Source organism: Eubalaena glacialis, chromosome 6, assembly GCF_028564815.1.
Source record: "Eubalaena glacialis isolate mEubGla1 chromosome 6, mEubGla1.1.hap2.+ XY, whole genome shotgun sequence".
NCBI classification, from domain to species: Eukaryota; Metazoa; Chordata; class Mammalia; order Artiodactyla; family Balaenidae; genus Eubalaena; species Eubalaena glacialis.
In genome coordinates, this window is record NC_083721.1 from 125,881,014 (window position 1) to 125,903,684 (window position 22,671).

General features: G+C 40.4%; 1 protein-coding gene across 1 annotated transcript in view; it reads left to right on the top strand.

Annotated features, from left to right (window-relative positions):
- The window catches only part of PCOLCE2 (procollagen C-endopeptidase enhancer 2), an 81,451-nt gene that overhangs the window by 41,581 nt on the left and 17,199 nt on the right, over positions 1–22,671 (top strand). Inside the window, exons 3-5 of the mRNA XM_061193594.1 lie at positions 10,741–10,996; positions 17,742–17,866; positions 20,611–20,747. Coding sequence (XP_061049577.1) covers positions 10,741–10,996; positions 17,742–17,866; positions 20,611–20,747 — 518 coding nt within the window. The remainder of the gene's footprint in view (positions 1–10,740; positions 10,997–17,741; positions 17,867–20,610; positions 20,748–22,671) is intronic.

Genomic DNA, 22,671 nt, shown 5'->3' on the forward strand with positions numbered 1-22,671 from the left:
AGATTCAATGCAATCCCTATCAAACTACCACTGGCATTTTTCACAGAACTAGAACAAAAAATTTCACAATTTGTATGGAAACACAAAAGACCCCGAATAGCCAAAGCAATCTTGAGAACGAAAAATGGAGCTGGAGGAATCAGGCTCCCTGACTTCAGACTATATTACAAAGCTACAGTAATCAAGACAGTTTGGTACTGGCACAAAAACAGAAATATAGATCAATGGAACAGGATAGAAAGCCCAGAGATAAGCCCACGCACATATGGTCACCTTATCTTTGATAAAGGAGGCAAGCATATACAGTGGAGAAAAGACAGCCTCTTCAATAAGTGGTGCTGGGAAAATTGGACAGGTACATGTAAAAGTATGAAATTAGAACACTCCCTAACACCATACACAAAAATAAACTCAAAATGGATTAAAGACCTAAGTGTAAGGCCAGACACTATCAAACTCTTAGAGGAAAACATAGGCAGAACACTGTATGACATAAGTCACAGCAAGATCCTTTTTGACCCAGGTCCTAGAGAAATGGAAATAAAAACACAAATAAACAAATGGGACCTAATGAAACTTAAAAGCTTTTGCACAGCAAAGGAAACCATAAACAAGACCAAAAGACAACCCTCAGAATGGGAGAAAATATTTGCAAATGAAGCAACGGACAAAGGATTAATCTCCAAGATTTACAAGCAGCTCATGCAGCTCAATAACAAAAAAACAAACAACCCAATCCAAAAATGGGCAGAAGACCTAAATAGACATTTCTCCAAAGAAGAGATACAGATTGCCAACAGACACATGAAAGAATGCTCAACATCTTTAATCATTAGAGAAATGCAAATCAAAACTACAATGAGGTATCATCTCACACCGGTCAGAATGGCCATCATCAAAAAATCTAGAAACAATAAATGCTGGAGAGGGTGTGGAGAAAAGGGAACCCTCTTGCATTGTTGGTGGGAATGTAAATTGATACAGCCACTATGGAGAACAGTATGGAGGTTCCTTAAAAAACTAAAAATAGAACTACCATATGACCCAGCAATCCCACTACTGGGCATATACCCTGAGAAAACCATAATTCAGAAAGAGTCATGTACCAAAATATTCATTGCAGCTCTGTTTACAATAGCCAGGACATGGAAGCAACCTAGGTGTCCATCATCGGATGAATGGATAAAGAAGATGTGGCACATATATACAATGGAATATTACTCAGCCATAAAAAGAAATGAAATGGAGGTGTTTGTAATGAGGTGGATGGAGTTAGAGTCTGTCATACAGAGTGAAGTAAGTCAGAAAGAGAAAAACAAATACAGTATGCTAACACATATATATGGAATCTAAGGGAAAAAAAAAAAAAGAGGTCATGAAGAACCTAGTGGCAAGATGGGAATAAAGACACAGACCTACTAGAGAATGGACTTGAGGATATGGGGAGGGGGAGGGGTGAGATGTGACAGGGTGAGAGAGTGTCATGGACATATATACACTACCAAATGTAAAATAGATAACTAGTGGGAAGCAGCCGCATAGCACAGGGAGATCAGCTCGGTGCTTTGTGACCACCTAGAGGGGTGGGATAGGGAGGGTGGGAGGGAGGGAGATGCAAGAGGGAAGTGATATGGCAACATATGTATATGTGTAACTGATTCACTTTGTTGTAAAGCAGAAGCTAGCACACCATTGTAAAGCAATTATACTTCAATAAAGATGTTTAAAAAAAAAAAAAAAGTAAAAATAAATAAAATTACTTCATTCAGAGTTTTAAAAAAAAAGGAATACTCTACATTTTAAAAAATTTCTATATATGTTATTTATATATATATTTTTTAACATCTTTGTTGGAGTATAATTGCTTTACAATGGTGTGTTAGTTTCTGCTTTGTAACAAAGTGAATCAGCTATACAGAATACTCTACATTTAAAACCTGACTTTTTCTCCTCCCCCAGGCAAAACCTAAATGAGTAGCTTTTTGCCCAGTTGCCTGTCTCCCCATCCTGGCTGGACTTCCCTCAGAGTTCCTGTTGCCCTGGGTGCTGCTTTGTTGTGCCTTCACATTTTTCCCATCTGCATTTTCCTGTGGCAGACTTGAGTGGCCCTGCCAGAGCCACCTTCTCCTCTCTGGTTTTTCCATCTTCACCCTCAGGCTTAGGATGCATGACCAGCTTCTTGTTCATTTCACAGCCAGGTCTTCCATCAGAAGACCCATTTCTTTTCCCATCTCGAGCAGTACCCATGGCTGCTCACTGTCTTCTCACCTTCGCTGCCCAGCCACAGATAAAGGCGTCAGGGGTCACGACGGTGGTGCCAGAGGAGCCAGTTAGACTTTGCAGGAGCCATTGAATTTACAGCACGTACCTCGGTGATGCCTCTGAATTCACTCTTTTCTGACTGCTTCAAATCGTCTGTCACCTCGCCTGCTATTCACACAGCCTGAGACCGTGTCTGCTTTTTGGTGGCCATATTACAATGTTGATTCATATGGAACTTATAGGCACCAAAAAACAACAAAGATATCTCCACAGTTGCCTGTCACCGAGCTGCTGGGTCAGGACAACTGGCACGTGTCACTATCCATGTGTCAATCAGGATAATTAACCCAAAGTGTAAAGCTGTACCAAACAACCCCCCAAATCTCAATGGCCTGACACAACAAACGGTTATTTCTTTTATACATTTATTCATTTTATTTATTTATTTTTGGGTGTGTTGGGTCTTCGTTGCTGCACACGGGCTTCCTCTAGTTGCGGCGAGCAGGGGCTACTCTTCGTTGCTGTGCGCGGGCTCTGGTGCGTGGGCTTCGGTAGTTGTGACACATGGGCTCAGTAGTTGTAGTTCTTGAGCTCTAGAGCCCAGGCTCAGTAGTTACGGCACACAGGCTTAGTTGCTCTGCGGCATGTGGGATCTTCCCGGACCAGGGCTCGAACCCATGTCCCCTGCGCTGGCAGGCGGATTCTTAACCACTGCGCCACCAGGGAAGCCCCAAACGGTTATTTCTTTCTCTTTTTTTTTTTTCTATATTTTATTCAGGTATAGTTGATTTACAATGTTGTGTTAATATCTGCTGTACAGCAAAATTATTCAGTTATACATATACATTCTCTTTCATATTCTTTTCCATTATGGTTTATCACAGGCTATTGAATATAGTGCTATACAGGAGGACCTTGTTGTTTATCCATCCTGTATATACTAGTTTGCGTCTGCTAACCCCAAACTCTCAATCCATCGTTCCCCCACCCCACCTCCCCCTTGGCAACCACAAGTCTGTTCTCTCTGTTTGGAGTCTGAACGAATGGTAATTTCTTGCTCATGCCACAGTCCAGTGCAGTTGGATGGCTGTCCCGGGCAGCTCTCCTTTGAGCATTAGCTCCTGTGTGGCTCTGCCATCTCCTAGAATCTTCCTGTTTCCTCCGTTGAGTCCCCTCCTTAGAGCAAAAAGAGAACTCCGAAAGGATTGTGCAGAGGACTTCTATGGCTCGGCCTGGACATGGATACCTCACTTCACCTGCATCCCACTGACCAGGACCCAGGCACCTGGCCCCAACCTAACTGCAGTGCAGGCTGGAGCATGTCAACTTCCTGTGTGCCTGGGGAAAGGAACCGAGATCAGTGAGCATCTCCTCAGCTTCTGCCACGGTCAGGCCATGGGAAACACAGTCGGGTAGAAGTCAGGACACCTGGGCTCTGCCGCTGACTTGCTGGGTGGCTGTAAGTCATCATAACCGCTCTGAGCTGTTTCTTCCTTTTCAGAAGGGTGCCACTACTGCTTGCCTCGTACCTGTTCGTTAGTTCACATTGTTACGTAAACTTACGTGCTAGTAATAGGAGTTGTGGTCTGCACTGCTTTTTAAAAATTAAGATTATAAGGATTCCAGTCATTTATTCAATAACTACTTTTTGAACTCCTGTAATAGCTAAGTCTTGAAGTAGCTGTGGGCAACCTCTGATCTCTGGATGGTACATTCTGGTGAAGAGACAGATGATAAATAATCTGTAAAGAAATAACACGGTTATATGGTCAACATGATCTAAAGCAACTGAAGGGTTCGGGAGAGACCCCTCTGGAAAGGTGACACTTGAGCTGAGAGTTAAATAATGAGGTAGGTAGAGGCAGACTTGGGACTATCAGGGAGGAGAGTGTGCCGAGCAGAGGGGCCAGACTGTGCAAAGGCCCTGAGGTGGAGAACCAGCTTGGAGGGTTCCTTGAACAGCCAGATTGTTGCATGACAAGGAAAGATGAGGTCGGAGAGATAGTCAGGGGCCGTATCATACAGGACCTTAAACCTCTCATTGCTTCAGTTTCCTTACCTGTAAATTGTAAAACTGGGCTAATATCAACTTCATAGGGTTGCTGTAATTAAGTGGAATAATATGTGGAAAGGGCTTGGAAAAATACCGGCACCTTTTATACACTACTTAAGTGTGTGATTATAGGTACAGTGAGGATTTTATTCCTGCCACGCTGGGAAAGCTTTGGACAGTTTTCAGCAGAGGAGTGTAACCTCATCTCCACTGGTTCTCATGGGCTGGGATTGAGGTAGTTGGGGGTTTCCACCCTCCTTCCAGATGTAAGGGTGTAAAGGGGGCTTTTTTGGTAAAAACCCTAACCAAAAAAAAAAATTTTTTTTTTTTTCAGAACATCACATGTTATTTCCATGAATCAAAATGTATGTTTTATTTTCCAAATGTTTATAAGATTCCACCTTTAAAAAGAGGAGTATTTAAATAGACACAGACGGGGCTTCCCTGGTGGCGCAGTGGTTGAGAATCTGCCTGCCAATGCAGGGGACATGGGTTCAAGCCCTGGTCTGGGAAGATCCCACACGCCGCGGAGCAGCTAAGCCCGTGAGTCACAATTACTGAGCTTGCGCGTCTGGAGCCTGTGCTCCGCAACAAGAGAGGCCGTGATAGTGAGAGGCCCGCGCACCGTGATGAAGAGTGGCCCCCGCTTGCCACAACTAGAGAAAGCCCTCGCACAGAAATGAAGACACAACACAGCCATAAATAAATAAATAAATAAATTTAAATAGACACAGACAATGGGAATTCCCCAGTGGTCCAGTGGTTAGGATGCCTCACTTCCATTGCAGGGGCCACAGGTTCAATCCCTGGTCGGGGAACTAAGATCCAAGCAACATGGCACTGCCAAAAAAAATAAAATAAATAAATAGAAGAGACACATGAATAAGATCTCGAAGCTTCTGATTTATCCCCCTCTTGAAGCCTAGCCAAATATTTGTGTGTAATTTGTACATACATTTCTCTGGATTACATTTGGAGATGTAAGTGAGTTGACGCAGAGCTGCCGTGCCTCTTGAACTTGCTGTAAATGAAAATGTGGCCTGCATTTTAGAACACACTTTCCGAAAGGTCTGTTTGTGGAAGAAGAAAATCTAAGAAGATTAAAACGAGGGCTTTTTTAAAAAATCAGACAGGCTGCAGCAACAGATCTTTTTGCTCAAATTAGTAAATGATGCGTTGGGGGAAGAAAAGATACAGACACAAAGGAGCGTTCCCACTTCTACCGAAATCTATTCCTCCACACCAAAGAAGCTGGCTTCTATTTGCATTTGCTCATAGTATCCTGAAAATGCAAATGACCAGCTCAGAATGCAATTCCCCATTCATTTTCTGGCAGCAAGCCTGGCGTTGGCATCCAGCAACTTGGCGTACTTGCCTCTGACCATAAGGACACCCCAGGGGCTGTGGGGTGAGCTGAGGTCACTGCTGCAGTGCTGGGCTTTGGCCCACACAGGACTCGGCTACTGGTAGGGAAAATCACAAGCCCAGAATTATTTTTCTACAGGCAGATAATGAATCCCTTGGTCAATAGAATCTCAACAACTCGGTAGCCTTGTCTAATTTGCTACCCCAAAAAAGGACCTTACTTGAGTTTCTGCATAGTGTTAGCATTTACGGGAGATTTGAGATATAAAGTTTCCCCAAAGATATGTGTCTTCTATTTGTGGTAAAGAATGACGTAGAAAGGAGAGGGGCCTTCTGGAGTTTTGCTGCTTGGTGGGATATGAGATTAAAACCCAAGAGGCAGAGCCACCCAGAAGGTGCCTCGTCCAGGATTTGTGCAAAGAAGCCGGTGTCCATTTAGCTCTTGATGGATTCATTCATTTAATAAATCTTTATGATGCACCTCTACTTGGGGCCACGTGCTGTCCAGAAGATGGGGATGCAACAGTGAACAAGGCAGGGGGGATCCTTACCTTCTAGAGCTCCATCTTTCAGGGAAAATGGACACAAAAACATAACTGTGTATTTTGCATGGATACATATACATGTATATAAAAGTATTTTGCATGGCACAGAAGAAAACTCACTAAATTTGTGACAGTGGTTGCTTCTGAGAAAGGAGGGAGAATGAGGCTATGAATGAGGACAAAGGAAAACTCATTTTATCTGAAATTATGTATTTACTTTTTAAAGGAGACTTTAAAAAATGTGTTGACAGAATGTTAACAATAATCAATTCTGGCTGGTTGGCACCCACGTGTGTGTTATATTACTCTCTGTTTCTTTCTATATTTTTTTATATCCCTAACAAAGAAAAATCAAGGGTACAGGCCATAGATTCTTCAAGTGGAAGGTCATCTTCAGAGAATATGCTTTCCAAAGTCCTTTAGAATGATAATACAGGAACTCTTAGCAAAGTTCACCTCACAGAGCATCAGACAATCTTGGTTCCTTATATAAATATGAAGAACAGCTCTTGTGTTACAGCAAAACGGTTTGATGCAGTGTGCATCTCACTTGCAGTAGAATTTCTCTTTGGCCTTCAGTGTGAGATGGCATTCGTCTGTGGTTCCAATAGACCCACAATGGGTACAGATCTCCCCCTGAAACCTTCCTTCCAAAGAGTTTTTGTCAGGGTTGTTGGGTTTTGTGTTCAAAGTTATACGATGTAACCCATTTTCTGCTGCTGATATATTTGTGTCTCATTCTCAGAGAAATTTCAACTTTTCATTGCATCGAGACCAAATAAAGAATGTTGGAGAAGGAAAGATTTATCCCATTGGGAATGAGTATCCAAGGCTTGGATTCCATTTCAACAGCCTGACCACAGTCACCCAATTTTCTCAGTGTCAGAGAACTGAGAAACTACCAATGAAACAAGACTGTGATGCCCCATGTCCCGCCTTGTTGCAGTCATCCAAAGACTCCAGGACAGTCTCCCTCCTTTCTTGTAAACTTTAGCCCCTGGCTCATGGTCACTGTCTTCAGCACCTTCCTTGTCATCATTCGCAGGAATTTCAATATCTACGTGGATGACCCCTTTGGGTCTTTAGCCTCCTCTCCTCCATCGCTCCTCAGCCACCCACTTCCACTGTCGTTGTCCTTGCCTCTACCTTGATCTAGGTTGTTACTGCCCTCACCCTACTGAGTCCTGATTTCTATGCTTATAACCCAACTTGGATTCCATGGTCCACCATTATGGTCATTCTCCTGCCTACATCCTCTCCCCCACCATAGTCCTCACTTGGCAAACACCCCTCCACCTCCCAACCTCCCCACCCAGCACTGCTTAAATCCAGCTCCAGCCGCTCTGCACCTCCACCCAGGGAGCTGAACGTGGCTGGGGAGAAAAAGAACGCAACCATGAAGAGAGGACTCACTTTTTTTTCCTTTTTAATGAAGTATAGTTGATGTACAAGGGTTACAGGAGTACAACATAGTGATTCACAATTTTTAAAGGTTACACTCCATTTATAGTTATTATAAATTATAAATTATTAGCTATATTCCCTGTGTTGTACACTCTATCCTTGTACCTCTTACTCCCTTGTACCTCTTACTCCCCTTGTACCTCTTGTACCTCTTACTCCCTTGTACCTCTTACTCCCCTATGCCTATCTTGCCCTTCCTCCCTGCCCTCTCCCCACTGTGGTGTACTCTCTATATCTGTGAGCCTGTTTCATTTTATTCAGTACTTTGTTGTATTTTTTAGATTCCACATATAAGTGATATCATACAGTATTTGTCTTTCTCTGTCTGACTTACTTCATTTAGCCTAATACCCTCCAAGTCCATCCGTGTTGCTGCAAATGGCAACATTTCATTCTTTTTCATGGCTGAGTAGTATTCCACTGTATTTATATATACCACATCTTCTTTATCCATTCATCTGTTGATGGACACTTAGGTTGCTTCCATATCTTGGCAATTGTAAATAATGCTGTTAAGAACATTGGGGTGCATGTATCTTTGAATTAGTGTTTAGTTTTTTTGGATATATACCCAGGAGTGGAATTGCTGGGTCATACAGTAGAAAGGACTCACTTTTAATTCATTTACTTCAAGTGGACCCTCAGCACTCACGGCAGCCCTGCTACATTTCCCTCATCCGTTTACGCACCTACTCTTCTTTTCTCAAACTCCCAGTAGCTCCTCTCACATCCCCTCTTGCTGCTGATGACCTTGTTTCCTATTTCACTGAGAAAAGCAAAGCAATCAGAAGAAAAGTTTCACATGCCATCACAACCTTGTGTACTAACCTACCTGCATCTGCCTTCCTTCCTCTCACTGGGCCGACCATCTGTGCTGCTATCTCAGGCTGCCCCCTCCATCGCTGTCTCAGATCAAATCTCCCCTGGCCTGCTCAACGACATTTCTCCAGCAATCCTCCCTCTCTTTTACTTCAGTTTTGCCCTCTCTACAGAATTATTCCCACTGGCCTGCAAACATGCCTTAATACAGCCCATTTAAGAATCCTGTCTGGTCCTCATATCCCCTTCCAGCTACAGATACCCTCCTATTACTCTGTTCATCTTTCCAGCTAAATTCCTTGAAAAGCTTGTCTACATTCATTATCACTAATTCCTCTCACTCCATTTTCTCTCGATCCTTCTCTTAGCAGGCTTTGTCCCTACTGCTGCACCAAAACAGCTGTGTCCGAGTCACCGGTGACCTCTGGTTGCTAACCCCAGTGGTCATTTCTCAGTCCTCATCTTCCTGACTCAGCAGCAGCACCTGACTCAGCCAACCAGTCTTTCCTCCTTGACCCACTCTCCTCATCAGGCTTCTGAGCACCACATCCTTCTGGTTGCCTCCTACTTAACTGACTCAGCCTCTGTGGTGGTTTGACCTCATCTTGGAGACCCAGTGACATTGGAATGCTCCAGGGCTCCATCCTGAGACCTCTTCCCTTTTTCATCTACACTCACTCTGTGGGTGGATGAGTCTCACAGCTTTGAATTGCCCTCCATAGAGTTTATCGATACATTTATACAAATAGTCATTATTCATACAATGACAGTCCTAACTAATTCAGTTCAAAATGTTTTTCCTGGCTGGGAATGTTTCAGTGATTTCATAGAAAGCTTGCTTATACTCAGGGTTACAAACGTGGCATCACATTTTGATCATTTTCTGATCATGGGATAAATAGAGATTGTATGCAACAAAGCAGAACATAAAACCAAGGCATTCTACAACAGCTATCACCGTGAGCATGCTTAAAAATTTAATTGCTTTTTTTGCTATCAGCTTCTTAGACTGTGGCTTTAGAGCTTCTGATATTCACACTTAAGATAAGCTTCGAGCAATTAGAATGCAACCATGTCAAAGCCAAAATATCCCTCTTCTTGTGACTACTCTGTTACAGCTTCTACATTGGGTGTGTATGTGTTTGACAAAAAAGGCAAATAACACTGAAACACTTCTTATTATAGGAAAAAAAAAAATTCATGGCATTTACCAGCATGGGGAAGCCATATTTATATGAAAGCATCTGTTGATCTTTGAGTCTGAGATAGTTAACTAAGATGAAGCAATCAGTGTTGCTTGTGTTTTTTTTTTCTTTAATCACTGACCTTTGTCATCTGTATGCTTTTACGGAATGAAATTCTTATTCTATTGAGTATGAAAGAAAGCTGATCAAGACTTTAAACAGCTTGGATGAAGAAATTAAAATACTGTGAAATGGGGCTTTTGTAAGAATCCTGACAAATGCTTTTGTAGCCTATTTCCTCTACCTATTCAGGGAATAAGGAGGGAGGAGGAGATTATGGTGAAGAAAGTCTCATGAGAAAGTGAAAACACATCTTTTTCATCAGTGTATTGTGTTTCAAGGCTGCCTGTTATACAAAGTTTTCACCTGGACAACAAATAAAAACTCGGCGACTTTGAAAAGAGATGATTCAACAATTACTCAGTTAATATAATCAGTGTAGATAGTTGATCGGGATTCTTCAGGACCCAAAGTGGATTATCTGTAAATTAACTGCACAATTGCCAAATCACCCCTTCAGTTTGAACTTCATTGAAACATTCTGTATATTGAGATCGTCCTATTGTATTATTTGTGAAAAATGGCATTTCAAATGTTGCTTTGCCAAGCACTATCTCTGAGTGCCATGGTGCTTTAAAATATGCAAATGTGTGCTAAGGTCCAATCAGGACTGGTATTCTTTGTCAGCAATGACTTATCAATTAATAAGACTGATCCAATATTTTGCAGCTTTGTTGAGACAAACTCCCTAGGAATAAGCTCCTGTACCCTAGAGAACTGTGGAATTTGTCAAAAGAGAACAAATGCTTATCTTTTACTAGGAATGCATTATGGTAGAAAATCTTTTCTGGCCTAGTTCAGAGTTGAGGGAAGAAAAAGCATCATTTTGGTTATTAAACTTTTATCTGCTCATTTTAGTAATTGGCTAGATGTGAAGATTTCAGATGTTTTCATGACACGGTTTTCCACTTGGCCCTTTTCTTGGCAGGTCCCCGAGGGAAAAGTAGTAGTTCTTAATTTCAGATTCATAGACCTGGAGAGTGACAACCTGTGTCGCTATGACTTTGTGGACGTGTACAACGGCCACTCCAATGGCCAGCGCATCGGGCGCTTCTGCGGCACGTTCCGGCCCGGCGCTCTTGTGTCCAGCGGCAACAAGATGATGGTGCAGATGATTTCCGATGCCAACACAGCTGGGAATGGCTTCATGGCCATGTTCTCTGCTGCTGAACCAAATGAAAGAGGTATCGTTTCCACATAACAGCAATAATAAGGGCTCATGGTTGTTGAATGCCTCCTCTGTGTCAGGCACTGTTCTAGGCACTTTATATGGATTTACTCATTTAATCTAAAGTTTAAGAGCAATTCTGCTCAAACAGAGAGCTAATAAATACCACCAAACCATCAAGAGACCATTAAAAAATCAGTCTTGGGACTTCCTTGGTGGTCTCGTGGTTAAGACATCGCCTACCAATGCAGGCGGTGCAGGTTCGATCCCTGGTCGGGGAGCTAAGATCCCACATGCCTTGCAGCCAAAAAACCAAAATATAAAACAGGTGCAGTGTTGTAACAAATTTAATAAAGACTTTAAAAATGGTCCACATGAAAAAAAAATCTTAAAAAAAAAAATCAGTCTTGCCAAGGGGGAGGGAGGGTGGGGGAGGGATGGACAGGGAGTTTGGGATTAGCAGATGCAAACTATTACATACAGAATGGATAAACAACAAGGTCCTACAGTATAGCACAGGGAACTATATTCAATATTCTGAGATAAACCATTAAAAAAATCAGTCTTTTTTAAAGCCCATATATATTCTTATAAAAATTCAAATGTAGAAATTCATGGAGTAAAAATGTGAAGCCTGCACACAGATATACACATGCAGCTATAGAAACATTTCACCCCATTGTAGTCCCCTCTTAGAAATAGCCGTGGCTGGTAGTTCCCATACCGTCTATGTGCACTTACTTATATGTATGAACTTTTGCAATAGCTTTTAAAATATATAAGTGGTATCATACATTCATATTGTTTCACAACTTTTTCTTTACACTTCATAGTACGAGTTGGGATCGTTTCGTGTCAGTACATGTGCGCTCCCAAGGGTAGAAACCTCTACCTTGGAAGACAACCACAGTGGTCAAGATCTGTTAAACTTACAGCCTTCTGCCTGCAGGCACTCCTAATCTTTTCTTGCCTTGGGCTATAGTGCAACATCGCTGGTTTGAGAGAGCAGCCAGAACCTTTGGGAGGAAATCCCAAAGAAGAATTGAGGCACAAAAAATTTAGGTATAATCCAGCTAAATCTTTGGCTAATGGCTAAACTCTGCATATATGAGGGAGAACTCAGTTGGCCTGACACAAAAGCATCATCTGAAGGATGAAAAAAACAGAGATTACAACTGCTGCCCACTGCCAGGGCAACAGACTTTGAGCTTGGGTCTAGCCAAGTTGAATACCTGCTAGAACAAAAGTCACTTTTTATAGGAACACAACAGAATCTAGAGACTTTATAATGTATCATTCATAATGTCCAGTATCCAATCATGTGATGAAACCAGGAAAGTGTGTCCATATTCAAGAAAAAAAGCAGTCAATAAAAACTGACCCCAAAATAACCTAGAAGTTACAGTTAGCAGACAAGCACTTTAAAGCAGCTATTATAAATGTTTAAGGATTTAAAGGGAAATATATGTGTAAAAAATAAACAGATTGAGAATCTCAGAAAAGAAACTATATAAAAAAAGAAAATGGTAATACTAGAGCTGAAAGATACAGAATATGTAATTTTTTAATTTACCTGATGGGCTTACAAGCAGATTGGAGGTGGTAGAAGAAAAACGCAGTGGATTTGAATAGAAATGATCCAAGCTGAAGAAACAGGAGGAAAAAGATGAAAGAAAGAGAGCCTCGGAGACCAGTGAGACAATGTCAAGTGGTCTAACACATGTGTAATTTGTGTCCCAAAAGAAAAAGAGAGTGATAATAATGCAGAAAAAATATCTCAAGAAATGATGGCTTAAGGCCACCCAAATTTAGTGAAGAACATCAATTTATAGAGGCAAGAAGTTCAACAAATCCCAAATAAGATAAATAAAAATGAAGCCACACCTAGGCACATCATAATTAAATTACAGAAATTGAAAGATAAAGAGAAAATCTTAAAATCAATTAGATAAAACCCAAATTACGTACAGAAGAACAATGGTATCAAGGATGGCTTTCTTTTAATCAGAAACAATGGAGGCCAGAAGGCAGTGGAACAGCATTTTTAAAGTGCTGGAATAAAAGTATCAACCCAGAATTCTACAGCTAGTCTTCAAAAATGAAAGTAAGTCAGAAAGAGAAAAACAAATACTGTATGCTAACACATTTATGTGGAATCTAAAAAAAATGGTTCTAAAGAACCTAGGGGCAGGACAGGAATAAAGATGCAGATGTAGAGAATGGACTTGAGGACACGGGGAGGGGAAGGGGAAGCTGGGACGAAGTGAGAGAGTGGCATTGACATATATACGCTACCAAATGTAAAATAGATAGCTAGTGGGAAGCAGCCGCATAGCACAGGGAGATCAGCTCGGTGCTTTGTGACCACCTAGAGGGGTGGGATAGGGAGGGTGGGAGGGAGGCGCAAGAGGGAGGAGATATGGGGATATATGTATATGTATAGCTGATTCACTTTGTTATAAAGCAGAAACTAACGCACCATTGTAAAGTAATTATACTCCAATAAAGATGTTTAAAAAAATGGAATAATAGTAATGGTAAAAAAAAAAATGAAAATGAAATAAAGACATTTTCAGATAAACACCTGCATCACAAGAAATATTTAAGGAAATTTCTCAAGTTGAAGGGAAGTGACCCCACAGGGTAACCCAAAGATAATGGAAGGATTGAAGGCCACTGGAAATGGTGACTATAGAAGGCTATATTTTATTTTCTTCTCTAATTTCTTTACATGTGTCTGTTCAAAACAAAACAAACAAAAAACTTTACCAGTCTATTGTGGCAAGCGTAATGTATGACATAATATATATGACAACAATAGAACAAAGGATGGAGAAGCAAATGGAAATATACAGTACATGAAGAAATACACTGTTAACTCTAAATAAGCTGTCCTTGGAGAACCCATTAAATATGCACACATTTTAGCTAAAAGCCAAAAGATTAAAATAGAATATGAGAATTATTGAACAGCCCAAAGAAGGCAGGAAAGGAAGAACAGATGGAACAAGAGAAAGGTATGACAAATAGAACAAAATAGTAATTGGCACACTCAATCCAAACATGTCAATAAATACATTAAACGTAGAGGATTAAATACTCTAATTAGGGACCTCCCTGGTGGCACAGGGATTAAGAATCTGCCTGCCATTGCAGGGGACACGGGTTCGATCCCTGGTCTGGGAAGATCCCACATGCCGCGGAGCAACTAAGCCCATGTGCCACAACTACTGAGCCTACACTCTAGAGCCCGCGAACCACAACTACTGAGCCCATGCACCACAACTACTGAAGCCTGCGTGCCTAGAGCCCGTGCTCCACAACAAGAGAAGCCACCACGATGAGAAGCCCTCACACTGCAACAGAGAGTAGCCCCCGCTTGCCGCAACTAGAGAAAGCGCGCACGCAGCAACAAACACCGAACGCAGCCAAAATAAATAAATAAATTAATTAATTAAAATAAATAAATAAATACTCTAATTAGAAGACAGTAATTATTAGAATGGGTTAAAAAGCAGAGCCCAACCATAATTGTCTAAAAGAAAGTACTTGAAATACAAAGACAAAATAGGTTCAACATAAAAGGATGGAAAAATATGTACCATGCAAACTTCATTAAAATCAAAACTAATGCTTATAAAAGGCAATGCTACAAAGATGGATAGGCAACCTACGTAATAGGAGAAAATATTTGCAAAACTACCTCATAAAGGATTTGTATTCAAAATATATAAAGAACTCAACAGTACAAAGATGAAGATCCCCATAAATATAAAAATGGGCAAATACTTGAACAGATACTTTCCAGAAGAAGATATATGAATGACTCATAAGTACATGAAAAACTGTTCAGTGTCACTAGTTAACAGGGAAATGCAAATTAAAACCACAATGAGATACCATTACATACCAACCGGGTTGGCTAAAAAAACTGACCGCACTAAATGGTGGCAAGGATGTGATGCAACCAAAGTGCTCATCCCTTGAGAGGTAAAAAATGCTACAACCGCTTGGGGAAAAAATTTTGGTAGTTTCTTATGAAGTTAAACATCTACATCTACTCTTGGCCCAGCAATTGCATTCCTGGATATTTATACAAGAGAAATGAAAATACATGTCCCTAAAGAGATTTATACAAAAATGTTCATAGCAGCGTTATTCACAGAAGCCCAGACTGGAAGCAAGCCAAATGAATATCAGCAGGAGAATAGGTGAACAAACTCTGGTTTCCACACCCCAGAATACTACTTAGCAATGTCAGGGAACAAACTACTAATACACACAGCAACATGAATGTATCTCAGAAATTGCACTAAGCAAGAGAAGTCAGACACAGAAGAGGACACACCGTATAATTCCATGTATATGAAGCTCTAGAATAAAACTAATCTAAGGTGAAAGTTTTTAGAAAAATGGTGTGAAGAGCCAGCAGATTGACTGACAAGGGATACAGGAATTTGGTGGGAAATGATTCTATTATCATCATAGGAGTGTGGCTCACACGGGCAGATCCATTTTTCAAATTTTTACAGCTAAGACTTGTGCATTTCAGAGTATTGAATTTACCTCCCCTAAACCTGTAAAATAATAATAATAATAATAATGCAGGTGGTGAGCATTGGGTAATGATATTGATAGAATAGTAAAATGATGATAATTGTTGAAATTGGTTGATGAATACATAGAGATTCATTATATTGTTCTGTTTACTTTGTATATGCTTGAAATTTTCCATGAATTAAAAGTTACAGATGGACTTCCCTGGTGGCGCAGTGGTTAAGAATCCGCCTGCCAATGCAGGGGACACGGGTTCGAGCCCTGGTCTGGGAAGATTCCACATGCCACGGAGCAACTAAGCCCGTGCGCCACAACTACTGAGCCTGAGCTCTAAAGCCCGTGAGCCACAACTACTGAGCCCACGTGCCACAACTACTGAAGCCCACGTGCCTAGAGCCCGTACTCCGCAACAAGAGAAGCCACCGCAATGAGAAGCCTGCTCGCCGCAACTAGAGAAAGCCCGCACGCAGCAACGAAGTCCCAACGCAGCCAAAAATAAATAAATACATATATTTTTTAAAAAGTTACAGGAATTACTCCAGGCTCAATTTTTATCACACATTGTCTTAAATTTAGAGACTTCTTTTAAGAATGATTAGCTTCTGTGTCACAGAAATATTTTTATTAAAGTATATTAATTCCTTTCAGTGTTTCTATGTTAGTTAAGTCCAAGTAAAATTAAATGTAAAACTTGTATTAAAATGTCCTTCTAAAATTATTTCTGTGAACCTTTTTGTGTTGGGTTGACCAAAAAGTTCATTTGGGTTTTTCCGTAAGATGTTAACAGGAAAAACCCAAACGAACTTTTTGGCCAACCCAATACATACGCATAGAGATTGGTCTGAAACGATGTTTGTCACATGTTCATTGTGGTTAGTGGGATTTGAGGTAATCTTACCCCGAATTTAATTTTAATTTTTTTTTCCCCCACCAATGAAGAAACAGCTTTACTAGGAGTCTAGGCATATTTGGGAAACCCAGTTCAGTCCCAGAGAAGTGAGGCTAATATCGGCACAGGGCAGGAATCTAGCACTGCAGAATTTTCTCTTGAAGACCAAGTGTGAAACTAAATCTCCATCTTAATATCCTAACCATCAGAAATGCTGCTGAGTTTAGCTGTGGTAAAACTTCTGGAAGCTCCTAGCGAAATAATGAGACTTGTGCATAAAGGGAGAACCTCCAGCACTGCTGAGTCTGAGCTCTACCTGAGGTTATGGGTCTGGGGTGGGAGGGATAGAGGAAAAGGTAGGGGGATGGTGTCATCCCCACACAAGGCCATCTCAGTGTGCAGGTGAGGGAGGAACCAGGGGTTTGGAGACAGAGGGCAGCAGAGGGACACTGGCTGAAGAAGCACGGTCCCCGTCATAACGCACAGGGCCTGTGCTGTCTGGCGTGAGGGCACCTCCAGCAGGTCCCGGCAACACCCGGTGGCACCCCTTCCTGAGGCCCCTGGGAGAGAGCCTTCTTGGTTCTGCTCTGAGTTCATTCAGAGCAGAACTGCCCATGCCTGGCGGCAAGTCCAGGGTCATGGTTAGCTGCGCGGGACGGAGCGGCCCCCCGTGACACCTGTACCTGTTAGTCCAGGAGAGTTTTCTGGAGCAGTCACTTTCTCAGGCCAAAAAGGAGCTTGCCCAACACAGGCCCAATCTAGAGATCACTCCCACCTTCTTTAATGCTTTTCTGTATTGCTGAAAATTTATAAACATGTATTGTTTTTACAAACAAAATTATTTTTAAAAAATGGTGAAAGATGTATAGTATAAAAAGTTTTCTAGGAATGAGAGTTGTCTATAACAGCTAATTCAGATTTTGTCCGTGGACATGGACAAAAATATTATTAGTAAATAATACCCCTGCCTTGAGAGTTCTAATGAGCCTGCATGATTTCTGAATGAGTGCATGCCCAAATGTTTTGTCTCATCCAAAAAAATGGGAAAAAGGAAGGAAGCTATGGCCCTGATTTCACTCCTTCTCTCTCTTGTGCTGATATGATATGTCAGGTAACCTAGAGATCATTCTGTGTGTGTGTGTGTGTGTGTTAGGGAGGGAGGTGGGTTTAGAGGAGACTAACCATTTTTTTAAGAGAAAATTTAAAAGCATCTGCCATTGTCTTTATTATACTATCAATATTCCAAATTCCTAATTTCCCCATGGTTGCATTGCCGTAAACTTGGATTTTCTTTTTTCATTTTCAATAACTTCAGGGGATCAGTATTGTGGAGGACTCCTTGAAAGACCTTCCGGCTCTTTTAAAACCCCCAACTGGCCAGACCGCGATTACCCTGCAGGAGTCACTTGTGTGTGGCACATTGTAGCCCCAAAGAATCAGGTGAGATTCCCTGAAAACATGAAGAAAGTATGCATGTGTGAATTAGTGTGAACTGTTAAAGATACAGGGTGAGGAAGACCCCCTGGACACAGTATTTCTTCATGCAAAGACCCAGGTTAAAATTGCCTTTGTGCTATTTGACTTGCAAAGTCATGGATTTAATTTCCTATTACAGAATTGTAATTTTCAAAACAGGTTTTGAAATACAAATGGTCTGCAAATTCCACATGAGATTGTTTAACCCTGTGGAAGATGTTGTAAGCATGGGGTTATAAGCAGCAGTGGCTAACCATGGGAGCATAACAAATCCCCAAGTACATGTACACTTCAGGTTACCATTTGCTCACAGAGCATTATGTCCTGATAATGGCCCCCTTAGTCACCAAATCAGAAACAGCCTGAATGCTTCACTTTAACAAAGCCAATGCAAGCATACCACATCATCTTTTCTAAGAACAAGGTGTCTGATGAGAAAACTGGTGGTGTGTGGTTTTTTTTCTTTTGGTTGTTGTTTAAAATAAAATTTGTGTAGGTTCCCCACAAATAACTTTATTCATTGCTCTAAAACAATCAACAGAGAAGGTCTAGTTTTCCATTGTTTATTAGTATGTGGTTATATGAATTTTTACCCTTTTTGGGGACCACTTTCAGATATTAATTGCAGGGTAGAACTTAGCATGAGAATAGACCAAGCTTACGTTGTGGAATTCCGAAAATAACTTTTAAAAAATTGTTATTATTACAAACATTATAGACTTAAATCAAAACACTGTATGGTGAGCATTATAATACTGTTAAAAAAACTTTTCTAAATTGATCTTTTGTATTGCTTACACAAATATTATTTGACATATATTCATTTCTTTAGTGGAAAATTATTCAGGTAAATATACCCTGCAAGTTAGTGATTTGATTACACACACACACACACACACTTCACACACTTTGATCATAATCCCAAAACTCAGTTTTATTTTTAAGATGAAAAATATGTTCATTTATTTGATAATGAAAGATTCGATAGATCTATTAAACATTTTATAGTTTAAAATAACATTTAAAAATTAAATATCTCAAACATTTAAGCCATTATGTAATTCTTGAGATCGTATTGATCATTTTTCTCCCTGTGTCATTTGTAAATATGTTAGATTACATAATTTGAATTTAATTATACTCACAGATTACAATTTAGCATCTTTTTTCCATTGTTTCTCTCTTGGATTATTTAAATTTAAATTTGGGTTTTATCTTATTTATATGACTTTTGGCTTCAGCCAGCTGAGTTTTTAATCATGGTTGTAGTGTCTGAAATCACTGGAAACTGTCCAAATGAGAAAAATAATATGAGAAAGTTAAGTCCTAAGTAATTTCTATGTAAATCTATGGGCATTTTCTTCTATTAAAGGCTTAATTTTTAAAAAATCATAGCTTTCCCCTTTACCCTCCTATTTATTTACGTATTTTTATTTTCTCTTCAAAAGTTCTGTGACTAATTTCTAAGTAGAAAAAGTTCAGCCAATTTTTTAATAACCTAGAACACATTTTATTACTAACTGGTAAGGAGTTACAGGACCCAAAGAGGAAATATTTTAATATAACTTAAAGCAGTGTTAAGTATGAATAAGCAATTATTCACCCATCACTGGTGCTGACTTTTTAAAAGTAGATAAATATGTAGATAAGTGGCAATGATGTTCAAAGCCACACTTTACCTTTGTGTCTCTCTGTGGTGCCATTGCTGTTACCACCTTCACCCACATTACTGTGTCTAAGTCTTTGCTAGCTAACAACTAGTAACAGTGTGCCTGTCCTAACAGGAGTTAGTGCCTGTTATGTTCCATAAGCAGCAAGGAGGGTTGCCTGCCCACCCGCCATCCAGCAAGAGTGGGGACCAGCTCTCTGGGTGCCATGGGTATTTATGAACCCAGTGAGACTTCCTCTGATTCACACGTTGGAGGGAGTCTTGAAAACTCTGCTTATGAGGGGAATGATTGCTCTTACATCAAAACTTCGTATTGATTCGAATAATTTAAAAAAAAATTAAGAAATACTTCAGAAATCTAACACTGACTTTGGTATCCATGCTTCTCTGCAACCTCTTCAAAAATCAACCAGATCACCAAGTAGACTGTGTTTGGCAGGCACAGTTTTCAAACATACTTCCAGAAGACATCATAGTCAGTTCCCACTTCCCTGAACCTCTGGTCCTAAAGAATTTGACTTCTTTACACGTGGTGAGAATGTGAGTCTCCTTTTCTTGAAAGGGGAACTGTTGTGTCCACCCGTCTCATGCACCCCAACACACACTACTATAGGGGACATTGTAGATAATATTTTTATTTCTATTAGTTTTCCTCTAGAGAAGAATGAAGTTGGTGTATAGCCCTGCTTCCCACTCCAACACAAGCCCAATTTAAGTCTTAACATAGGTTTCTGGGGTTATATAGTGTTTTTATACTTTCTTAGCTGTAAGCGAACAGAGTTCCCACGTTTAAGATCCTAATTAGGATTGATTTGGGCTTGAGATGGTCTTTCGGAATGATTAAAAATGAAAGCAAAGAATACCGCAATTTTGATAACTAATAAGTATGTAAACACTAAGAAAAAATTCAAACACGGTGAATACATTTTTTTAAGAAGGAAAATCGTGGTACCCTACAAATCTAGGGAGAGGAAGAATTCTCTTTGAGGTTGTTCCGCACTGCTCCTCTGACACTTCTAATGTTGTGCTTTCACTAAAGCTTATAGAATTAAAGTTTGAGAAGTTTGATGTTGAGCGTGATAACTACTGCCGGTACGATTATGTGGCCGTGTTTAACGGTGGGGAGATCAACGACGCTGAAAGAATTGGGAAGTATTGTGGCGACAGCCCCCCTGCGTGAGTAGCACCTGTTTTATTTCATTAATATTTTAGGGGCTCTAAACTTGTTTCTTATTAAATTGCCCAATTATATTGTATTTTCTGGAAGATTTTGTGGTGTTGTTTTGTTCTCAAATTCTTGGGTTCCATGGCAGTGGAGTCCCGTACATCATCAACACAAAGAGTAGCCAACCCAGAGAGCGAGGCAGCATTAGCAAGAGTGTAGAGAGGGCTCGGCAGCCAAACAGATAAACCAAAGTAGAGTTGGTGATGCCCCTGGGGCAGATGCTGAGCCAGAGACCTGACCTGGATACCTCACTGCCCTGCAAGGGAGAGCTGAAGCATCAGAGTGGAATGAGGAAAATTCTGAGCAAAAACTAGGGGGCTGATTATTGGGAATCCAGACGAGGAAACCTGGAAGCTTATGACAGATCCAGGTGATTTTACCTGCCCTGGACTTTGGGGGCTTTACGCCACCTCGCATTGTTGCTCAAATTCTTGCTGAGTGAGCCTGAAAGGTACTGTGTATTTATCAGCAAATATTTATGGAGCTAAGAGCTCTGCCACTTACTAGATGCATGACATTGGGCAAGTTGCTTAATTCCTCTGTGCTGTATTTTGGTGCAACACATGACTGTTTTGGTGCAAGATATTTCACACCGTCACATACAATACTAGGAAAAGTGGCAATGACATTACTACAGCTTGCCGGCAAAGTCACCACTGTGCCAATTTAAATAGCCTTTCTTATTCTGTTGCTTCAACATAATTAGAATATCTGCATCACTTGATCTTACATGCAGTTCTATGATTTCCCATAGACACATTTGAGTTAAAGCCAGGTACTTTCCGGTTTAAATTCATTTATATTTATTATGTTTGATAATAGTAAGCATTTTTAGTACATTCAAGTTAGTTATAATTTAAACATTTTTTACTATACCCAAATTTGGCTTTGCAGATGTGTGACACCAGTGTGATTGAACTAATTCTTCCCCTTCTCCCCAAGGGAGATAATAAGGAAGATTGGCTGTTTTGGTCTTGGCTTTTGGTGAAAGGAAGAAGTAGTCTCTGATGGGACTTCTTTTTTTTTTTAACATCTTTATTGGACTTTAATTGCTTTACAATGTTGTGTTAGTTTCTGCTGTAAAACAAAGTGAATCACCTCTATGTATACATGTATCTCCATATCCCCTCCCTCTTGCGTCTCCCTCCCACCCTCCCTATCCCACCCCTGTAGGTGGTCACAAAGCACCGAGCTGATCTCCCTGTGTTATGCATCTGATGGGAATTCTTAACCAAAATCCAGCCCACATGTGAATCTGAGGTTATAATTTACACTATCTGACTGTCCCCCCAAAAACGTAGTCAAAAATTTACTTCAAAGAGTTTCCAAGTTGAGAGTGCCCACATGGCGTGACAGAGGAAAACACAAATCCTTTCTGGAAGAATGCATCTTAACTTAGGCTTTAAGAATTCCTACAAATGAAGTTTCAAGAAATACAATTCCCAATCAAAAAAATAACAAAACAGAAAGGAAAAGCCAACATAAACAAGAATCAGCAGAAACAAAAAGTATAATCAGACCCACAGAGGCATATATAGTAAAATTATGAGCTCCAGAATGTGAAATAAGTATGCTTAAAGAAATTCATATACAGTATATTAATTGAGAACCTATAAAGTGCAGGCTGTTGAAAGTATGAACAAGAATCAAGAGACTTTCAGAAATGTTCAAACAGGTTTAACAAAGAGCCTAACAGAATTTCCAGAACTGAGCTATAAGTTAAACAAGAAACTTAATACATGTGTGAAACAGCTGATTTGACATAGTTCCAGAAAGAATTAGGGAACTGAGAAATAGATGTGAAGTAATTCCCTGGAACATAGCGCAAAGAGACAAATAGATGGAAGATATAAAAGAAAGGTTAAGAGTCATAGA